General features: G+C 47.3%; 1 protein-coding gene across 3 annotated transcripts in view; it reads right to left on the bottom strand.

Moving 5' to 3' along the window:
• myripb (myosin VIIA and Rab interacting protein b) overlaps positions 1 to 23,249 on the bottom strand; it is a 116,570-nt gene that overhangs the window by 55,823 nt on the left and 37,498 nt on the right. For all 3 annotated transcript variants that reach the window (XM_064332829.1, XM_064332828.1, XM_064332830.1), the window contains exon 3: positions 1,593 to 1,814. In XM_064332829.1, the coding sequence (XP_064188899.1) occupies positions 1,593 to 1,814 (222 nt within the window). The remainder of the gene's footprint in view (positions 1 to 1,592; positions 1,815 to 23,249) is intronic.

Genomic DNA, 23,249 nt, shown 5'->3' with positions numbered 1-23,249 from the left:
GTATAATCTGTTTAGCGTGGCACACACTGCCTGAAATCCTGAGGTCTAAGAATTAAGCCACACAGCAGCACCTGTTTCAACACACAACAGGAGTTATTTAAACACTGGAGCATTACTCACTAGTTATAGAGGCAATGAGAGGAAGCAGGTAATCCGATGACCAAACCCACGTAACACATGACATAAACAGAATTCAATATTATGAGCAATATAATTTCATGTTGCCTTGGGCTATATACATTTTCAGTGAAACCCTGTTTATTTCTGTACTAATCCTCTTATCTCTACTCAGCCTTTTAGCATATAGCTTTCCCATTTCATTTGCATTGCCATGCAGTATTAACTGGAACGAGCAATAAGATGAGCAATTGAGCACACAGTTTAGGGCAGGGATGTCCAATATTATCTTAAAAGGGCCAGTGTGGGTGCAGGTTTTTGTCTTGGCCCAGCACCAACGACACCTGATTCAACTAATTAGCTAGTCATAGTCTTCAATCAAGACCTTGATAAGTAGAATCAGGCGTCTTAGTTCTGTGTTAGAACAAAAACCTGCACCCACAACGGCCCAATTTGAATGAGACTGGACAGCCCTGGTTTAGGGTGTATCAGAGCCAAAGACAGAAATTCAGTTTCCAATAAATCTGTAGTCGAGCTGAGGAATCTGTGAGTTCAAAGCTCCCTTCGTTCATCGATATCGTTTGGTGTCCCGGGGGGCTTCGGGGAACGTCAGGGTGAGTTCTGAGGGGAGCGCCTCCCCCCGAGCGGATCGATGCCAGGGTCGCGCCTCTCGCAGGAGCGGGCGCGGGAGCGGGAGCGGGAGCGGGAGCGGGGCTGCGGCTCGGACTGAATAGCAGGCAGGAAACGAGAGAAATCAATCACAGGGAAGAGGAGGGGCCACGGGGACACAGCAGGTCTACCCTGCACTGCTGCGCTCAGTCCCCCCGCACACCTGCCTGTTCATTTCACATTCCCACCAGCACCCCGACCTGCTGCCTGCCACACCTCAGCCGCTCAAGCCAGGGAGCCAGCTCTAAATGTGACTTGCAGGTAAGGATGGACACACACGGACACACAAACATACACACACACACACACACACACACACACACACACAGACACGAGCGTGCACACTAGTGCACACACAGACACGCACGCGCGCACACACACGCACACACATCACACACAGACATACACACACAAGCATGTACATACGCATACACACTCACACCACATTCACTCCACCATTCGTTTTCTACCCCCACCTTGCACTGCATGAAGCAGGCTAAACCCCCCATATACTGCAGTTCCACAAACAAGGCTTTCTTCAACTCCAGACTCCAGAAATATGTCTGTGGAGTGTCTGTGTATGTGTGTGTGTGTGTATGTGTGGGGGTGCAGGTGTGTGTGTGTGTGTGTGTGTGTGTACGTGTGCATGTGCGTGTGCGTGAGTATGCGTGTGTGAATGTGGGCACGTGCGAGTGTGTGTGTGTGGGTGTGGGTGCGTGATTGCGTGAGTATGCGTGTGGGTGCGTGCCCGTGTGTGCGAGCGTGTGTAGCGTGTGTGCTTGCGGGGTGCTAGCTCACTCACTAACCTGCTCTTCTCACAGGCAGAGCACAGCCACGCTTTGTCCTTCTTGCAGTAGATCCGGCAGCCCTTGCAGACGTAGAACTGGCAGTCCAGGCACTGGCGCTTGGGGTTGAGCAGGAAGGTGAAGGGGGAGCAGCAGCGGATGCAGCAGTGCTCGTTAAACTTGTTCTGCTTGGAGAGGATCGAGCATCGGCTGCCTTCCTCATCCAGCTCCTGTTTCATCTCACTGCGAGCGAGCGAGAGAGAGGGGAGGGAGGGAGGGAGAGACGGGGGGTGAAGCAGAGAGGGAGGGAGGGGGAGAGAGATGGAGGGGGGAGTAAGAGAGGGAGTGAAAGAGAGAGGGAGGGAGGGAGAGAGAAGGAGAGGGAGGGAGAGCGTGAGCGCCGAGATTGAGAGACTGAAACTGAACAGGCTTACAGTGATGCAGGATAATTTGAGACGCTGTGGCAGAGTGAGAAATTTAAACGGGGATGATAAAGCTGGGCCGGCGGTCGGCGGCGGCGGCGGACATGATCTCCTGCATTAAAGCCGAGGCTGCTGTTTTAATCAGCGAGCCGGTCGCTCCGCGAGCCTCCGCACCCTTCGCGTCGCGCGCCCGCATCAGCTGCCAGCGCCCACTTTCCTAGCCCCCTGGTCGTCTGCGGAAGAGCACGCCGCCCTGTTGCCCTGGCGCCCAACGCCACAGCACCCAGCTGCCATGTAAAATACTCAGTGACGGACTATTATGACTGCGCTTCCTAATGCAATTGACTTTGCTTAACGACGCGCTGGATAATGTCAGCGGGAAAATTCAGATCGCCCTCCCCAATTACCAGGAGCTCGCTGATTAATCTGGAGAGCGCTCCTCCGCCCGTTCCCCCATTAACACTTCAGAGCTCCCTGCTAACGGGGGGGACTGAATCATTACGCCCGCGATGACGGCGAGGATTGCTTTTCGGACGCCCGGGGGAAGCTGAAGGTCAGCCGTCGGAGGGGCCTGATTCCCCGAGGAGGTGCGGAGCGTGCGGTCTCAGAACTGAACAAACAGCGAGGAGGGGGGAAACGGGTGGAGGGGGGCCGTCCGTAAACGAGCGGGTTAGATTCGTGGGTGTCGGGGCGGACCGCGGTCTTGCGTGGGGCAACGCGGTGATGAAACTGTTCACAGCCCTGGCGTGGGGTCTCTGACACAGGCTGGAGAAGAGGCCGCGCTGTGGTACTGCGCTGTGGAGTTCTGCTTACACTGTGCCACTCAGCGCAGAGCGAGGGGAACCACAGAACCGGGCCTGACACGAGCAGTCCAATCAGAACACAGCATTGCAGGGACTGCAGATGCAGGCTGATCTTTATACTCACACACTTGCATACACAAACAGGGGGCATGTAGGTACACACATCTTATGCGCAAGCAAAAACACACACACACACAAATACAGACACACACACGCAAGCACATGCACAAACATGTGGTACATGTAAGACTTGTAGGTACATGTGTACACGCACGCATGCACGCACGCACGCACGCACGCACGCACACACCAACGCAATTGTATTGGCAGGGGCCAGGGACAGTTTCACTACAGAAGGTGATTAAACGGTTGGCTTGTGCCTGTCAGGGGGCTCCAGTGTAGAGCTGGTGGAAGAACAGGCGGGTGGAAGCCTTCACTGGGGCCAGGTACAGCTTGGCAAATTAAACACAAGCTTTGGGACACCGTGTCTAAGGGTTACTCTCAGGTAGTCAGGCACAGCAATACCAATTAAACATGCTCTGACTTTATATTTAACAGATTTTATATGACCACCCAATGGCTGTCAGTTTCTCTCAGGCCAATTAAAAGTGCTCTCTGGGATGATATTTAGGCCACCCAAAGGTAGTCATGCCAATTAAACCGGGATGATAAGTACGGGACAACCTTTAATTAACAGGCCGAGCGTGTATTTATTTTTCCATTCTCTCGACGAAAGAGGAGAAACAACACACTGAAGAATATGCAAATGTCACGGCGCTCTCTCACATCCCCGCACAGAGCCCACAGGACGCCGATCTCTGGGAATCCTGATTCGGCAATAACAAAAACAAAAAAAAAACCGAGCAATCAGAAGGCTAGAATGGCTCCTCCGCACGGTTCAGGACCCCCCGGCGGTAAAGCCGCTCTAATCGGGCTCAGCTCCAGCGGGACGCTGGCTGGAGGCCTGTTGGAGGTGGCCGTCTGTGGAAGGCTGAGGGTGTTTGGGTGCTCTGTGTGATCCGGGCTGCAGCAGGGTCCCCCCTGATGAATAATCCATGCCGCTCCCCCGCAGGGGAGCCAGATTTACTCTGCGCTGGTTAATGGTTACAGCACTCTCATTAGTCCCGACCCTCACGGACACGACGCACAGCACACAGGGAAGAACAGAAAGGCTCGAGCTTGGGGGGTGGAGGGGTGGAGGGGTGGGTGGGGGGCTCCAAATCTGATAGGAGGGGACTCAATTGCCCACATCAGCATCAAATGGCAAAATCACGGAAAGCCATTAAAATGGACACTAAGCGAAGGTTCTGGTGCTTAAATTAGGCGCAATCATATAGCGGCTCATTAAAGAAATGGCAGCATTGTACGCCAAGAGCCACTTAGCGTTATCATTTGAGTGTCGCAGCTGAAAAAAAGGAAGAAATGAATGGCTAATGCTAACGGTTGTGCAGGTGAGGGAGCAGGAGACTGCAGAGAGCGAGGCAGGGCCTCACCGCAGGAGCGTCTCTCAAATCCCAGGCTTTTCAGAACGGCCATAAATCCAGAGGAACCCAAAAGGGGTGTCTAATGCGATTCTGTCTGCGTCCGGCAGGTGGTCTAAATCCATCTCCATGATATTAAAATCTCTTCTTCTAGCACGCCCAGAAACCTGCACTGCAATGACCTTCATATGCACACATTTCACCAGCCGAGACACGCATGGACAGAACACACACACACACACACACACACACGCCGATTCCTCACTGCTCAATACGACGCCAAGCAATGCTCTGGGGTATTGCTAAAACTGTAAATAATGCTTTATAAAAATAAAAAAAAGTTTCAGCAAGGGCATTTTTCATACGAAATTAAAAGAGGTTATTTTATAGCATGTATAACCGCCATGGGAAAGGCAGTTCCCTTTGGTAAACAGCGCTGAAAGGCAATGCATTACGCTAAGCTAGGAGCAGAGGAAAGGTGTAGCCCGGCACAGCACCGCACCGGCACACACAGGACCCGAGACACGCGCTCAGGGCCGGGGCCGCTCATCCGTCCCCGTGGGGGGGGGGGACCGCACGAGAGGCGCAGGCAGGAGGAGGGAGTGATTTGTAGCCTTCGCCCCTTTCGTATGATTTGCAGCTGCTGTGGTACGCGCCGCTAAGGTCAAGCGAAAAGACTGCGACAATATGGCGCCAAGCCTGTGACAAGGCGTTTAACCTTCGCCTCCGGACGCCCGGCTTTCCTGTGCCGGGGGGGCCTCGGCAAGCGTTAATCAGAGACCCAACGCGGCTCGTTAGCTCTAATGGTACACTTAACAGGACAGACACTCAAACTCACGTCCCATTAAATGCTTGAACGGAACATGTAGATATTATGCATGGAGAAGAACAGATATCCTGCATGACTCCTTTCACAGCCAGCACTTTGCAGTAGGAATACAGTAGGAAGTGAAGTCCCTCAGAGAAGCAGACTGAACTCGAGCCCACTGTGTGACTGGCAGGCAAGGACTCGATGCGGCGATAGCACTGCCTGCATGGGTTGCCCACCGCGGTCCTTCCAACAGCCAGGAGCTGCACAACAGGGACAAAAAAAACAGCCTCTCTCTCAACGTTCATGGAGAATTTCCCTTTGTACTATTCAAGCAGAGGGGAAAAGAGAGATCTTGTAAGGCAAACAGCTGCAAAACTTAAAATAAAAAAATAAAAACCTCTCCAAGCTGAATTATTTCCCCTTGCAGGCACTGATTTGACTCTAATAGTAGGGAGGTAAGCAGAATTTCGTATGCAAAACACTGAGCCCCGGCAAAGCAAAACATTCTGCTAAATACATAAAATGTAAGGCTTAAAACAGCGTGGTTTCACAGATCCTGCTTGGCAGCTCTTCAGCACCAATACAGCCAGCAGCTACAGAAACAGCCTTATCACTGCAGTTGTACAATGAGCAGCCAAAGCCTCTGATGCTGAAAGAGAACGCCGCTGAGCTAGCGTGCGATTTACCATTAGCAGGAACCTGCGAGACCGCACTGGACGGAATCCGACACGTCTGGGGGCTTGCGTCTGAGGCGCAGCTAATGACGGCCGTCCTGCCTGAAGCCAGTCAGACCTGAGAGAAAGGATGCCGGCTGAGTTTGAGCGGGAGCAGGGCCACGCTATTCTACAGCGATTAGCCGCGCTTCATCCTTAGAGGGGCGTTTGCCAGGCCTGGTGCCAATGGAGAGGCAGACGCCCCCCGCCCTGCCCACCGGGGGGAAAGCTCTGACCAATCACGTCAATACGTCCGGCTAAGGACACGCCTCGCAGTCCAGGGGGCAAACGGACCGTGGGTGGAGACTGGAAACAAATGAGATCCTGTCACCCAGCATTGAATCAAACCCGCTAAACATTTATAGAGAGGAGCGCGGCAGGATTAATACAGGAGGCGGGATGAGGGTGAGGTGCGTGGGGGTGGGAGGGTGGTGTGTGGGGGGGGTGCTTGCTGTTCATTTACTGTAAACGGTCGGTCTGTGACATCAGCAGCAGCGCGCTGTCGGGAAGCGAGGAGCTGACGCTAGCTTACGGACGCAGCCGCGAGACGGCGGGGGCAGAACCGCAGGCGCTGACGCCTCTCAGCCGCGCCGATTTACCGCCTCTTTCCTAAAGGTTACGTTCCGGGAGACGCCCGGCCAGCTCCGCGTGCAAATCGCCCCGCGCCGCAGAGACCGCGGCGCGCGTAAATAACCCCGGCTAAAACGCAGCCCGAACCGGAGCCCGCCGTCGCCGGCAGAGAGCAACCGTCCCCGTAGAAACGGGAGCCGGGTACAGGTGTCGCCGGGGTGACGGCCGGAGAGAGGGAAAGCTTTATTTAAACTCTGCACGCACGCGCGCACGGCGCGGTGTCAGAACCCGAGCGGTCCTTCGCGGGGTCCCCCTCAGCGGCTCACCGGGAGCGGCTGCGGTTGCTGAGGTCATCGAGCGCCGGAGAAACAGCCCGAGGAGGCGGCCATGAATAAAACATGCGTTGAACGCCCGTTAACGATCGTCTGCGTGCTGCTTTAAATGGAGCGCACGTCGTCTCATTAGCTTCCTTAAAACTTCAGTGAATTATTCATACGCCCGACATGAAATGTTTACTGAAGAGCTTCATAACAAAATTGTCAGTGTGACTAATAAAAACGCGAATTTCCCGGTAAACTGTGATCACAGGTAGAAATATGCAAACGGATAATTAATAAACAAGTAAATTGCTCAAGGTAATACAGCAGTGTGATGGAATACAAATCTATCAAAGCTAATATTTGTGTATTATGTGTGATAATACGAACTAATTCTTACTTAAATGTGGCCTATTAAGACACAGCTTTTAGTCATTTTTTTGAAAATTGCAGTTCAATTATTGCATTAATTTACAGTGCTTTGCAGATTTGGATCCTGTATGAATTACTAACAGATAAAGCATATAATGGAAATAGCAACCGTTACCATTCACTTTTTCCACAAAAGTCATGCATCGATTAAAAGAAGAAATTTCATTGGTCAAAAAACGGTTGACCAAATGGAGGACAGGCCCAATGGCGCGGGATTGTGGGCAGTGCAGCCGAAGCTGCAGATGAATCCGTCAGGGCGCCGCGTTGGCTGCTCGCTCGAACGCAGATGCACACAGAGGCCTCGCTTGATGAGCTCTCGACATCCTTCTGCGGCCGTCGGCAGACAGAGGACAGCCGTAAATGGCTCTCTGGCTCCGGTAGCGGCCTATCGGGACCGCTACGCCGCGCTGGCCCACGTGGCGGTTGGCCGGACCGGTCGGAGGAAGGCCTCGTCTCTCTGGCCCTCTGTCTGGCTAACGGGGCTTAAACTGGTTTGGCGGGGACCGGGTGCCGTCTGCCTGCCTGGTGTCAGGGCCGTACTGACTCTCTGTGGCAGGGCCGCCCAAGACCTGCCATCTGGAGGTTGTTCGTTTCACCTCTAATTTGGCACAACTGATTTTACTAATTAGCAGCTGAATGGGGCTGCTAGCTGTTGAATGAGGTGCGCTTAGCTAGGGATAGAGTGAAAATCAACAGGATGGTGGATGCGCAGGAATTGGCCAGCACTACTCTGTGAAAAACACATGAGGAGGCACAGGTTCAACTTTCTGCAGACTCCAGGGGGCGATATTACTGTATGTAAAGACTCTGCGTGCTCCACAAATCAAAACCAAAATGTATCTAGTAACAGACAGAAACCTGGCGAAGACACAGAAGAGGGGAAGCCTTGTGATTCTATCAGCGCTAATGAAAGCTTTCATGTTCTCCCCTACTTCAGAAGCAGCCAGGGAGCTCAAAGAACAGAGGCGGACTGTGTGTGTGCAGCCTGTAGTCCAGTGGTTCTCAACTCGGGCCAGAAAGGGCCGGTGTGGGTGCAGGCTTTTGTTCCAACCAAGCAGTTACACACCTGATTCTACTAATCAACCTTTGGAGTCTTTACTAAGGACCTTGATTAGTAGAATCAGGCGTGTCTGCTTGGTTGGAACAAAAGCCTACCCACACCGGCCCTTTCTGGCCCGAGTTGAGAACCACTGCTGTAGTCTATACTGCTCTCTCACAGGCATCCTTCATACCGCATCCTGCAGAGAAAATATCACCCACTCCTAAATGCAGGATCGCCTGCAAGGCATCCAGCAGATCCATATCTTCCCAACTGGAGCCTTTAGCCAAATAAAGCCTGCAGTCAGACTGCGGCTCCCGGGGTCTCTGGAGAGGCTGGCGAGGAACCGCGCCATCCGCCGCAGTGCTTCTCAGGCTCTGAGCGACGTGCGGACGACAACCGCTTTATTTCACACCTTGCGCCTCCTCCTCCCCCTCCACCTCCCGCTCTTCCTCTCCATCTCCCTCCCCCTCTCTGTCTCCCTCTTCCTCTATCCCCGTGCTGGACTCCCTGTCGCTCGCCCCAGTAAATAAAGTGGCATGTTTGTAAAGCAGTTCCCTCCGTGGTGACGGATGGAGCCTGGGCGGCCAGGATGCGTCAGACAGCGAGTGCGCCCAAAAGGGGGGGGGGGACACCTGGCCTGAGGAGTGACTGGAGCGCCCCCTGCAGGCCATCAGCTCCGACGGCAGGGGTCTGCAGAGACACAGAATCCAGACTGTGGGGGACTCTAAGAGGCTGGCAGCCAGTACAGCCGTACCCTGCCGCAGATCACCTCTTATTTTCAGCATAGCGTGACTCAGACATTCATTACTGCATTGTTCACCCTATGTACAGGGATCAGCATGAGTTACCAAACAAATGCATGCTGAAATAAAACCCAATGCTATGCAACAGCGCCATAATGGGACTCTGAATAAACATCATAAATCATAAGCAATATGAATGCATAAATATGAACCAGGCTTGCAGAGGATTTTATGAATGTTTTGAATTTGCATTTGCACACAAGCGGTTTAGAGGCTTGAGGAAAAACAGAATATTAAAGGTTTAATGTTAAACAGCAAGCACTTTTCTGATGCTGACTTTACCAATAGCGCTATAACGGCGATGCTTTTTTTGATGAAAACAGAATGGCCGACCGAGAAGAGGACAGACAGTCAATCTGTCAAGTCAGTCAAACGAATAACCAGACAGAACGATACGGCGAGTCTGTCGGTTTGTTAGTTAGACGGACGGACATGCTCTAATACAGCGTAGAAGGTTGAACAGAAGGGCATCAATGGCTGAGAGATGGCAGCTCACTCCAGTCAGAGACTGGCAAAACCCTTCATGCTTCAGTGCGGTCTGTAATCTCCTCGGAATGAAACTGCAGAGGATGGAGAGACACTGCGGGGGAAACGGAGCCTCTGTTTTCCCATGATCCCTCAGTGAAGCTAACAGGCGCTGCTCCGCTTGTCTCCTCTCCCCAGTCCAGACGCGGTGATTTAGAAAGACAGGGGAAAGATTTGTCCCCGCTCGGTCTCAGCTGTCGGACACTACCCGGTCAGCAGTAGTGGCACGTCATTTCAGGACATTATTCAGGTTGAATGTGCGGACCACAGATAGCATTTTCAATTAAATTGCTCGTCGGCAAAGTTTTTGGTATCAGCTGAGAGCTTTAAAAAATTCCTCGTTCGTTCCGAGTTTGGATACGAGCTCATTTAAGGAGCCAGGCAATTTGTTTTTACATTCCACAGTCCGCACCTCTCTCTAAGCACCGTCCGGCCTCTGCAATTATTTCACTGATAGACTCAATAATTACATTTCTCAACAGATTAAAAAACATAATTCTTGTGTTTTGCTTAGTAGACAAAATTGCAGAAGATGGAAATGAACATAAACCACGGATGAAACCTACAGCAAACCACGTAATAAATTTGCCGAAATGTCAACACATTTCAAAATGGAAATTGAATTTGAGATGCTTACAAAGCTTGCCGAAATGACGTCCACACTATACAGCAGAAGACCGTAAAGCATACAGTATCGGCGTTGCGCACCATCCTCAGTCAGTTCACTAAAAGTGCAGTAGATTACAAGGAGGACAACCACAAAGTTTTATTGCACAAGCTATGTAAAATACCAAAAAAACAAACTGTGAAATGTTGTGTTCCCAGGGCAGCGCTGGGGCCAGGCTCAAGAAGGGTCAAAAAATAAAATATAAAAATAATTAAATATGCGTTGCTGGGCAGTGATCAGCCTGACCGTTCATCCTTATTTGTGCCTTCCACTGCTTCACTTTCTGCTGGCGCTGCCACCGTACGGCGTTCCTGAGCCATTCCGCTCACATCCCACTACCAGAGTGGAGGGCTCTGATTGTTCTCACTTTGCTGAATAATCCCTTTTCACACGAAAAAAAGAGCAGAAATATGCCAACGGCTCAGCGGTAGTGTCACGTAGTGAGAGAGAGAGCGAGCGAGCGGAAAATTCGCCCAGGCAGCGATGGAGACACTCTCAGCCACTACAGGACTGTGGCCCTGGTGGAGAACACTGCACATGTGCACAAATCCATTCCTCAACGAAATATAACCCACTGCAGGGCTCTGGAGAAGGTAACTCCACGGGTCCTTAAATGACGCTTAGTACAGCATTATGCACCTAAACCCCTCCAGCATGTACCTCCTGTACCAGTCCTCAGTGCCCCATGAACACATAGCTGGGCTGAGTCTTGTGCGGCAGACAAACCAGAAACCCTTCTGGTTGTGTGTTAAAATGCCCCTACTCAAGATAGCAGATTTTAAATCAAGTTGTTTTCCTGCCAAAGAATGCCCGCCCACACCACAGCTCCTCCAGTGACCACGAGCTGTCAATCAAAGCCCATGCCAAATGCATTGTTTAGGAGTAAGCAGTGCCAGCAGCCAAAGAGCCCAGGCCCCCTGCTCCTGCGGTGCAGAAATGCCTCTGAAACCAAATTAAAGCCAATTCCCCAGTGCAGGGATGGAGACAGTATGCTGTAGGAGACAGCATCCATCAGATGAGCCTGTTAAACCAAGATCCTCACTCATGAAAGATGCTCTGACACTGAAAGGTAATGGTTTCACAGAGGAACGGGTTCTCTGGTGTTTCAGCAAAAATGAACTTGGTCAGCAAACACCCCCGCCTCCCAACTTCAGTTGGCTCAATAATTGCTATCTGCTCCGCCTTGGCTCCTGTCGAAAAAAGGACTGCTGTACCTCACTAAAATGGGCACTACACACTAGTGGCCATAGTGGCGAGTTTCCCCCTTCACCGTGAAGTGCTTTGAGATCATAAAATGATATGCATTGTGTAAATGTAAACTGGTATTACACTATCAAGATAAGAGTCCATGTGATAAATGATGTTGGTGTTTACACGGCAATGCATATAGGGTGCAGTCCGTAAGTATTTGGAAAGTGACACCATTTTTGTTGTTTTGGCTCGGTATTCCACATTGGATCTGAAATGAAGTAGTGAATATGAGGTTAAACAGGTGGCCTGTGGTCACTATGTATGAAATGAGGAGCACTTCCTACAGGGTTCACTCAATATGGACGTAAATACCATCAAATTAAAGCTGACAGTCTGCAGAACCTCATATTCATTGCTGAATTTCAAATCCAATGTCTCGGCCAAAACAACACAAATCATGTCACTGTTCCAATACTCAGGGACCGAACTGTAGCTAGTGTTATGAAAACCTGGTTCATCAATATTTCTAAGCATACGGAAACTACCCAGTGCTATACGCTGCAAATGTTTCATAACTCAAAAACTAATAAAGCTGGCTCAAAGCCCTATGTGGCTAAACCATTGTGTTGTGTCAGAAAATGGAATACATTGTTTATATTTTTTGTGTGTTTTCTTGATGCAGATGATAGGCTGTGAGTATAGATTTCTTTAATAAACAGTATGCAATAAAAGAGCATAAAAAACCATTCAATCTTTGATTCTAGTCCAAAACATTCAGTGAAGCTGCAATCTTGGCAGTAAGATTCATTTTATTTCTTTTCTTCAGATTGGATCTGTAGCTCCAGTCCCATCTGCTACAGTATTCAAATATTGATATTGATAAATGATATGCTAAGCAGATATGCATACAAAGGCTCCAAACAGCAGGCCTGAAGAAAGCCTATTTCCCATTGAGAAATGGCAGCCATTTTGAAATGAGTAATGACCTGGAGCTCATGAGAAAGCACATCATTCAGCACTTTCTTGGGAGGAAAGTAAAAACAGAACATAAGGAGGAAAGAAGAAATAATTAGCTTGCACACTGAATGAGCAATGTGTTTCATTACAATGTCAGATGCCAATTCAATTATGGAGATCAAAATTAACTGTGGCGCAGATTTAATAAAGCATTGGTTCAATATCAAGTCAGGGTGGCCTGATCTCAATTAAAATGGGTAAAGACACATTGGATCATTTCTGAAACAAGGCTAGAACTTACAAACAGACTAGAAAGATGCTACAAAGATGAGCTGAAGTATAGCTTGGGACCAGGCTGCACAACTGTTTGATTCGAACATGTAGGCCTATACACACCCACACGAGATGATGGATCTATCCTATGTGCTTTAGAGATCTTACCTCTGTGTATGAATATACAAGTGGGGTGAATCTGAGATTAAGACACCGCAAGACAATCACATATTTCTTCAATCACACTTCTCTGCTCGTGTGATTCAACTGCAGAAGATATGCGAGTAAAACAATGGATTGTGGCCAGTGGATTCCCTGGGGCAATCAGCCACACTTGACACTACTGTGGTGCCAATCCTTAAGAGACCTGAAAGCAATGCAGGCTTTACAGGGTTCATTTACTATAGCCAAAATGTGAGTGAGTGCGAAGAGAGTGAGTGAGTGAGTGAGTGAGTGAGTAGAGAGTGAGTGAGTAGAGAGTGAGTGAGTAGAGAGTGAGTGAGTAGAGAGTGAGTGAGTAGAGAGTGAGTGAGTAGAGAGTGAGTGAGTAGAGAGTGAGTGAGTAGAGAGTGAATGAATGAATGAATGAATGAATGAATGAATGAATGAATGAATGAATGAATGAATGAATGAATGAATGAATGAATGAATGAATGAATGAATGAATGAATGAATGAATGAATGAATGAATGAATGAATGAATGAACACATTCATCATTTGCATGGCTGGAGGAGAGCAGCTCTGAAAAAGTTTCTGAAGGAGTACAGTCCTGGCTGAATTTCAGGTTGAATTAGACTCGTGTAAAATGATTTGACGTGAGCCTTTGCAGGTTACGACACTGCTCTGCCTTTTAAGTTCAATGAAAAGGTGAATACTCTCCCACTTCACCTTAAGTGTACTTTCCGTAACTCAGCTGCCGACTGTGAACACACGGTGCCTACTGTATCACATAGCAGACCTTCTTTGTAGTGAGGGCTTTATATTAGAGGTGCATCTCTTTCCTCATGCATTAACTGAAAAAAACAAAAACAAAAAAAAAAACTTCCAGACTTTTGGACTGAATAAATATGAATAATCAGAGGGCTATGTCATTTCAGTACAATTCTGCTGCGGCAGTCTCAAGAGCTAAGCAATCCCTTGTCATTGTGAGTCTGCACACTGCATCGGGTGTGTATAATGAGCATTATTTTAAAATCAGCTAAAATCAGCTAGATCTATCAGCTAAATCAGCTAGATTGTCTGGCAGTCGGAGGTGCGTTCAACCGCCTGGCATGTCAATGTCCTTGAGCAAGACACCAACCCTAACCAACTGCTCTGGCAATGAGAGCATCAATGTAAGCGCTTGGATAAAGCGCTATATAAATGCAGTCCATTTACCATTTACCATTTACAGCAATGGTATTCAGACAACCCTAGATAACGCTTTCCTTATGCAAACATTCAGCATAGCAATGTGAAGTGTAAAAACATTTCACTTTCCGTAGAATTGTGACTGCACTTTTCCCCCCACTTTAACAAACATCCAAAACCATTAGTGGGAATCTTAAACTCCAAAAAGTTTAATCTTCGGTGGAAATCTCACCTCACCAGCCACTTGGATATGGATGAAAGAGTTCTTGCCACAAAATACCCAAATGATTTATATGGTTCATTTTACTGAAACGGCTGGATAGAAATGTATGGCAGTGTGCGTTGTCCTTGAGGATTAAATTATTTATTTGGAGACTTCACGGAAAATAAAATGATCAGCAACATAAGATTTTGGAGAGTGCTCAGTAAGCCACTCTTCCTGTAGGCAAAACCTGATTATATAGGCCTAACTGTTTCCAGGAACCAGCTTTAAGGAACCTCACAAAGTTACATTTCCCCGGACATAAAAAAAAAAAAAACTATTCAAGCCGAATGAACAGAACAGACCAGACCAGAGAGAAATTGGAAGAATGAAGGCCATTAAATATTGAAAATACACAGAATATGGCAAAATTGTTTTATATTGGTTTGTGCCACGTGAGCAATATCTGCTACTTATCTGGTAAGAAAATACAGCAGGTTATTGAGATCTAGCAGTGATCATATCTTATTGACTTTTTTTTATTTTTATTTTAAATCAACAGCATTGTGCGTCCATTTTATACAAGTAACTGGGTGAAGGATACTAGTTCTCATCTCTGTTGTTTATCTTTGTATTTGGCCGGTTGTTTTTCCCAAAGCCCCGGAGCTGCAGAAATGTAACAGGTTTTGGCAATGAAGATTAGGCCCATTTTCTTATTTTATTTACTTTTAAAATATCTAATTTCATTTAATTTCAAAAATGAATGATCGCATTCACTATGAACATGCACCCATATGTATACATAAACATCTACACGTATAGCCTACACTTGACCACAAGCCAGGCCTATAATTATTAATTATTAAAGCAACATTAAGTCGGCTGGTATTTTGCAGAGCCATTGCTCTGAACAGTCTCATGAAAATCATCTGAGCTTCCCAAGACAGTTAGAGACATGTCCCATTATCTGCCACTTGATTAAATGCAATATCAGCACAGCACCCAATATTATTGACAGTTCTACACCTCAAAGCAGTGTACATGCTGTTAACAGTGTGCTGTCTTTAGCATAAGAAAGCTGTCGGATTTACAACCAGGTAAGCCAATGTTTCTGCCATGGAACAATAAAACCTATAGGCCTATGTACAATAAACTGAGCCAGAATGGAAAACATCTTTACCGTACAAATTTCTTTCTTAACTTTATTGACAATATGTGCTAAACAACCACAGGTTTGTTTCAAGATAAAGTGCACTGATGAGTAACTAAGTAATCTACACTGGATCATCAATAAAGCAGTGGATCATTTAAAAATCTATCTTGTTGTACTCAGCAGTACTGAACAACTGAAAGAATGTATTGAATACCTTTTGCATTGTCCACTCCATGCACCCTGCATGTTTAACATGTCAAAGGTTACGAAAACCTCACAGCTCTCTCAAAGAGAGGAGAGAGCCACAGTACTGCTGAATGCAGGTCAATCCAGGTCTGAGCTCGACCTGCCATCCATCTCACCATAATCCCACCGCGGACACCAAAGGGCTCTCTGCACTCAACAGGAGGCACACACTGACAGACAGGAAGTGAAGCTGCCTTTACTTAATTGCATGTTGAGGACCATGTGGAAGTGCCATGCTATTCTGTGGTGTACAGTAGCCAATGGCACTTCTCATATGGTTCCCATTTTGCTCACCTTTAGCTAGAGCGTGTATCATTCTAGAGTTGGGTCATGGGAGACCCACATGGTATCATAAACAAACATGACAGCATCCAATAGCTAGAGCAGCGACCTTCATTCCTGGGCCCAGCGGGCTTCAGGGTCTCTGCTGGTTTTTGTTCTCGCCTTAATATCAGTAACAGATTCAGACCAAAGAAAACAGGTGAGGTGAATCAACTGTGTAAAGCAACGGCTTTAATTGATCAATTAAGTGAAACAAGCAAAAACAAACAGCAAGATACATGCACTGCCACACAGTGTGCAAAGGCAGGACAGAAACAAATGTTGTTTATAGAGTTCTCAAGCAATCTATGAATTCCTCCCTAATCAGAGTGTACTATACAGGTATCCAATAGTCATGCTTTAGGCCTGCATACAGACACTCTGAATGCTTTAGCAGTTATTGATTGGTGTAGCTATGCCACATCCACATTTGCAGAAAGGAACTCGATGAGTGAATGCTTAATAAAAACACATGACATATGGATTGGATATGCTATCTTTTAAAAGATAAATTGCAAAGTCGTCCACTTATTAAATTTATGGACATATTTCCTTCTCCCTGACACATTTGATGTTGACTAATGCAACACTGCTTATCAGTTGGATAAATATGACCTTGTCAATACAAGATGGTTTAAATTGGCAGGATTTCACATTATAATCTCATTTCCGATGTTAAAAAAATAAACAGTCATAAAACAAGCGGAGCTGTACCCTGGGTAACAAGGTCTGGTCCAGCACATCACAGCAAAGACAGTACTCAATGTTCAATGCTGACCACAACACTAATCAATGATCTCACTATTTAATGCACTTTAGTGACTGAAAGTAAGACTAGATGCGTTAAATGACATAGGCATAGAGGCAACTACAATTAATAAATGGAAAAGAAACCCTCTTGAATTTCTTTAAGACGCCTGTATTTAAGGAGGGTTTCTAAACCAACCTTTCGAAAAAGTCCCCGTCCCCATCTGAACAGCTAACTTCTGAACACAACAAGCCAAAGAGGAAGGAAAATACCAGAAGCCTGTTTCTCACCGTCACACAGATGAGTATTGATTGCAACAGGCTGAGGAGGTCTAATGATGAGCAGAAAGCAGGACACTCCTGCCCATCCGCACTCAGTAATGAGTCCACTGGCCATGCATCTGCACATGCATCTCTCCCCTCCTCAATCACTCATCACTCCGTTCCCTCTTCTCTCTCCATGCATCACCCGCCCCTTCTCCAGTGGACACGTCGGCTGTCAGTTTTAATGGGTCGCTCAATCATCCCCCTCCACCCCCATTGTCTTCTCTAGGGCAGGCCACGCTGTCCTGGCTGCCCACAGTCAATAAGCGAGGGTAGGAGGAGAGCCCAAGACAGCCTGAAAGGCACAGAACCCATGCACTGAAATCCTCACTTTCAATTTACACCGGTCCTGTGGACGCCCTGGGCCTGCTGAGGCATCATACCCATTACAGGTGTTCTGTGTGGGCTTTCCACTCGAGCCAATAACCTCTGAGATAAGAAAAAAAAACAACCAAACCTACAGCAACCAGACTGTCATCCAGAGTCCTGGACCCCAGGTATCTTTGAGATTTAATGAAGCCCTATTTGCTTGGCCTGCTTTACTCCCCCAAAATCCCATTTTGTGCTGAGAGGGGCACAGCGCTCTCCTGATTTTTGACCAGCCAAGCTGCTTTTCTTACAAATCACATAAAGCGTTCAAAGGTCGCGGCCAGGATGCCATACCCAAGGTCCAACAGTCTGGGGCTAAGATTACAGCAAATGAAATATAACTTAGAACAAATGCTTTCAAACATAAAATAGCTTTCAGGTACAATAATCTATATTTTTCAGGGAATAATCTATACAGCCAGAGGCTTACACGGACCACTAGTAACAAAAGAGCAGATGCTATCACACACTGCTACCTGAAGGCAAAGTGTGATCGACTTGCATTAGTCATGAACAGCACACACACTTACTTACCATGCAGTAGCCTGGGCTGTATCTAATCTGTTGTCCTATTCAGCCATGGGTTAATCGTGCCAGGGGAGTTTACCCCACATATCGCCAAACAAATGCAATAATGGCGCAGGCATCTGCCAGACCACGGAGCCCATAGCCCCCCCTTACAGCAGTACTCCACGTCTCCCAGGGCTGCCGCGCAGGGTCCAGAGGTAATGAGATTAGAGCCTTTTGAAACACAATTACCACAGGCTTCCTCTGCAGGACTCCATCTGCAGCCCTTTCCTGGCCACAGCCAGTCTACTTCTGCAGCTCCCAGACACACGGGGAAGGTCACGGAGCAGGGGCGAAGGGTTCATACGCCAGCGATGAGACAGGAGGTGGAGGACACTGAGGAAGCGAAGGAGGAGAGGAAGCAGGAGGAGAAGAAAAAATAGAGAAGGAACAGAGGCTGGAAAGGAGGTAAATCACTAGTTCGGGAACATCGCTTGAGGAATCAATAGAGCTAAGGCTTCGGCATTTAGAGATGTAGCTACAGCAGCCAGTGCAGCCAGCTAGGACATATGTGTTTGTATTTCTAGGTACAGACGATGTATTTAATGATGTAGGAAGGAACTTCTTATTCTTATTTTAGAACTGCTTTGCACTGGGGCCCAGGACTGGGAGAACTGCCATGGGGTTTCTGTCACTAAAAGCAATTGTTCAAAAGAGGAATACTGATTGAGATGCAAATATATCTCTGTTCATTCAGACTTCATAAATTCCTTCAAAAAAAAAAAAAAAACATTGAAAACTTCTGAGACACAAAACACTACAAAACAGTTTCATACATCATACATAAGATATTTGTAACTCAAGGAAGAATACCCAGCAAAAAACAGAAACACTATCTTCATCTGCAGGCTACGAACTCTGAATGCCCTTGGCACGTACATTGCATATTCTTTATTCTCATGGATGCTGTGCAATCTATCATGAAGATCTCCCATGGCACGCGCTGCCACCAGTACACAGAATTTAATCCATACAGTTATATTACTTTGATGGTAAAGGACTCCAATCCACCGGCCACAGGAGATGCCACCAGAGACACAATATGCTGATGTGACTCTCTGCTGCTCAGGGATTGACTCCTTCTGGCCTTAAAAAATATCAGCTACACTCCATCATGAGCCCCCAATGCTGCTCACTGTAAAGACTTTCTTTTTTTTTTAAATACAATGTTCTGGTTATGAAGCAGTAAAAAATTCTCTCTCCACAAACACTCACACACACATGCACACATAAACACTGACATATGCATGCACACACATACAACACACAAACACACACACACATGCAACGCACACACACGACTGCTCGCGCACATGTACACAAACACACACACATACACACAGCAGAAAAGAAAGAAAGCAAATCAGCAGCTAGATCCTTTCTGTAGTCAGCTTCTGCCCCCTGTTGAAAAGGAGAAATCGCTTCGCAGCGTGGCAGTGAGAATAATCACAGCTGCTTATGGGGGAAAGCAGGGACTGCATAACTCAGAAAAAGGGAAGTGTTCTGCTCAAGCAATTACCAATTACAACCTGTGACTGTACTGCCTGTTCCAGAATGTTCCACCAATTCTACCCCCCTGCCTTAACACAGACAATAATTGGGGAAGGTTCAACAATAGGCAGGAAAGTATCTGAAATTAACAGAATGTGATGGCCGCTACCCATAGCAACAGCTAACCGATATCCAAACGTGTTTAACTTCATAAACCCTCCATTAGAATAACATGAAGTCCTACACAAAATGAAAGCTCTTATTTAATAATCATATTTATGCACAGATGCACAGTAATGGGAAATAATCAGTGGAAACTGGCTCAAGCATTCATGCCATTATGCAGGATGGATGTTAAACAGCACAGTGCAGCAGGTTTTCTGCCACTAATAATGTTTGGGAGCCCTGTAAACAGAACACCACTCAGTGAGACCTTCAGGCTCAGCCAAGACTTCTGAATGGAATGTAAGGCCTGGGATCTGGAAAGGGAACGGAATTTATTACTGCAGTTCTTAAGAGATAGGCTAAGCTTTGGGGAGCCAATCAAAACTGCAGCATTTCCCATTAAGCAAATTTTGCTTTCCAATCTCTTTGTTTATTTGAAATGTTGCATAAAATAACAGACATATTAGCAGTGGAATTTGTACTTCCACCACACTGTGGCCTTGAATTTCATGGTGAGTGTAGAAAATTTGACCCTCGGGCCTTGATGTGAGTCTGAACAACTACTACCCGTTCGATCAAAAAACTAAAGTAGCCTGAATAAAAGCATAATAAAAAAAAAAAACTTTAACAGTTTCCAAACCGCAGAACCTCAGTGCAGTGCTGTCTTGTGTGTCTACGAACCACACCCCATCAACCTACGTATCCATGGACACCCCACCGCACGTCACACCATAAGGGCTCCACCACAGAGAAGAGCTGTTCCAACGCAGCGGCGCCATTACCGCAGTGTGACAGTAAGCACTGTAGCACAGGGCCTAATCATCCACGCTGAAGCGCTTCACTGAGTCAGAGGCGTGGAGCAGTAAGTCTGCCTAAACGGTAAGCTAAACATTTGCTTGATGGCACCCTGGGCCGTCTTTCACAGGCAAAACCAGCCAAAATTATACAGGAAGCGTGTCACAAAAGTTCTAATTAACCCAATCAAAGACTCAGCAGCTTGATCACTGGCTAATTTTAACAGTCATTTTGTACTTATAATATTAATTCAGCTAGCCTATAAAAAAAGAACATATACTGTAAAAGTGCTTTTAGCTCAATTCATCTTAATTCCAGATAAGAGTTAATGATACCTGCTAGATGTACAGGCCTAGCATGAGTGCTTCAAGGTGCTGCAGCGCAGCTGTCATGGGGTGGCGCAGCCAACCCAGATTTTACCGGAGAGGGCCGGTGACGGAGGCGGTGAGAGAGGAGCCGGGGGGGTCTCGAAACCGGCTTCAGACGGGGTCACATGCCGACGCGCTCTCGCACGTCGCTCGGGGCGTCGCACCGGAGTACCAGAGCCGCTAACGCGGTGCGTGCGCGCTGCTCGTTCACACGTCTAAAATAGCAACCTCGTTCACACCGTTTGAGTAATCTTCCAAGCACAGGTATGGAAAGGCCACATACAATCACTGGTACTGAATGACACACAGTCAGTTAATGAAATCATGATTGTTAGTATTATCAGCACTATCACTGTTACTACAGACAATATGTCTATCACTAACATGTTTTCTGAAAATCTGATTTAATTTGAAGACATTCAAATGGTTAAAAAATCTGCAAGTAAGATAGAAACTGGCCTAATTCACAGAATGAATGGTGACGGACACTTTCACAGTGGGCAGTGGGAAAACGCTGCGCTGACGGGCAGGTTTATTCCACCCCAGGGGAGGCGAGACGAAGGAACGCTCTCTCCAAAGTGCCCAAAAGACACTCCATCAAGTGCTTACATATTTTATTGCAATACCCCCGTTCAAGCAGACCATAAGAATGCAATTATATTCTTACATTAATATTCTCCATTGATACTTGCGTTATTGGGTTTCGTAATAAATGCTTTCAGTGCTCTGAAAGCAAAGCAGTCATGCCAGATCATTTTAGCGGAAGCAAGCACACCATTAAAAATAAAAGACTACAGTATGGCAGATACAAAGATACAAAGCAGAAAAGAGACGCACTTTTTCTAAAACACAAGGGGGGGAGACCCAGTCTCAAGGTACTATCTGACAGAAATCAGAGCCACTTCAAGCACTTCAGGCTCTCTGATCAAACCAGCTGCTTCCTAATTAAACTGCCTTACTTCACTTGTTAGGATTACGGGGCTCTCCATTATACAGCACCTCTGCTTGGACGAGTGCTTTGAAAAACCGCACTGCTTTTAAAGAAGAACAGCATGGGAAAAAAGGACTCTTCAATGTTTAACCTACACCATTGTATTTTATTTTTTATTTTATTTTTTTTTACGGGGGGTGGGGGTAAAAATAACTGTTTATCACAATTTAATTAATTGGCTCCCAGAGAAGAGAAATGACATTTCAGCAAAGCAGAGTGGATGTGGATGTGGATGGGGAGGGGGAGGGGGAGGGGGCAACCTCAGATTCCGAAACGCCATCAGGCACATGGCGTGTTTTCCCAGAGCGAGCGCGGACGGAGCCGCTAACGTGCGTGACTTACGGCTCCCCTGCAGTGCTCATATTTCTCAGGCTGCGGATCACGCCGCTTTAATGCACAGACTCCCAGCAGCTCCCATAACTCCTGGCAGACTTAGAGGGAGGGGGTAGAATAAACGAGAGGAATTCAGCTATATATATATACCCCCCTCCCCCACCCCAGACATGCGCTATGGAACTTGAATTCGGGTCACCCTGTAGCAAGTGCACGGATGACATTTAACACCCCTGGCTAAGGCACAGGTGGCAGGACAACCCATCGCCTGGGCAACCATCGCCCGGGCACAGACCGGGACTGCAAGCTGCAGACCGGACAGGACTGGGCGAATCGCGCTCACTCTGAATGGCCAGGGACATGTAGTGCCAGTGACAGGAAACAGGAAGAGGCATGGCGCTGGGTGAGTCATGCCACTCTGCCATCTCACCGCTTCTAATCATCGTGGCATTGAGAGGAAGAGTGGGGTGCAGGCCAACAGATAAGGAGGCAGGAACAGAACTAAACTCTTTTTGTGGGAATGTGCTGGGCTGGGACCAAGGAACACGATGACAGCTGTGCAGTCAAGTCTAGTGAGAGGAACTCCTTGGTAGGCTCAACAACAGTAGAGATATTCATCTCATGGGCAGTTTATAAATATTTTTGTTCCATATTTTCTCTCTGGAATGCCCATTTGTACTTGCAGGCCAGTCCCATCAGTGCAACACCCTCTATCGTTCTGAGTGCACACATACAGATGCTCGTTTTGTGGCCAATCAGGCTGAAGGAACTAAATTTACCAGGGTAGTGTGGTCTGTGCATCAGAATATGGAAAACCTTGCTAATGGACACCCAACCTGCGTGTGGCTGCTGGCCACGGCTGGCACTGGCACTGTCAGGATTTAATACCAGCCCACGGAGTGGGTCACTGCGCGCTGACGACATTTGCTTTAGCAGGACAATTCAGTGGCAGCCCCCCAAAAGTTAAATATGTATATTACAGGCCACCATGCGGCAACAGACAAATTCTGAATGAGCATCTGGTTGATTTCAAGTCCACATATAACCTGATGGCTGGGGACTGCAGAAAGCCTCAATGCTCAGATACCAAAAGCAGGAAGTTACTCCATGGTAGTCAAATCAACAGCTAGGCCACTGTTGAGGAATATGCAGATTTAACCATTATCTTATAGCCTACTCATTTATGCATAATCATTATTGATACATGTTGGCATAATCACCATTGATATATGTTTTATAATACCGTTT

Source organism: Anguilla rostrata, chromosome 4, assembly GCF_018555375.3.
Source record: "Anguilla rostrata isolate EN2019 chromosome 4, ASM1855537v3, whole genome shotgun sequence".
NCBI classification, from domain to species: domain Eukaryota; kingdom Metazoa; phylum Chordata; class Actinopteri; order Anguilliformes; family Anguillidae; genus Anguilla; species Anguilla rostrata.
This window is presented reverse-complemented; position numbering and strand designations above follow the sequence as displayed.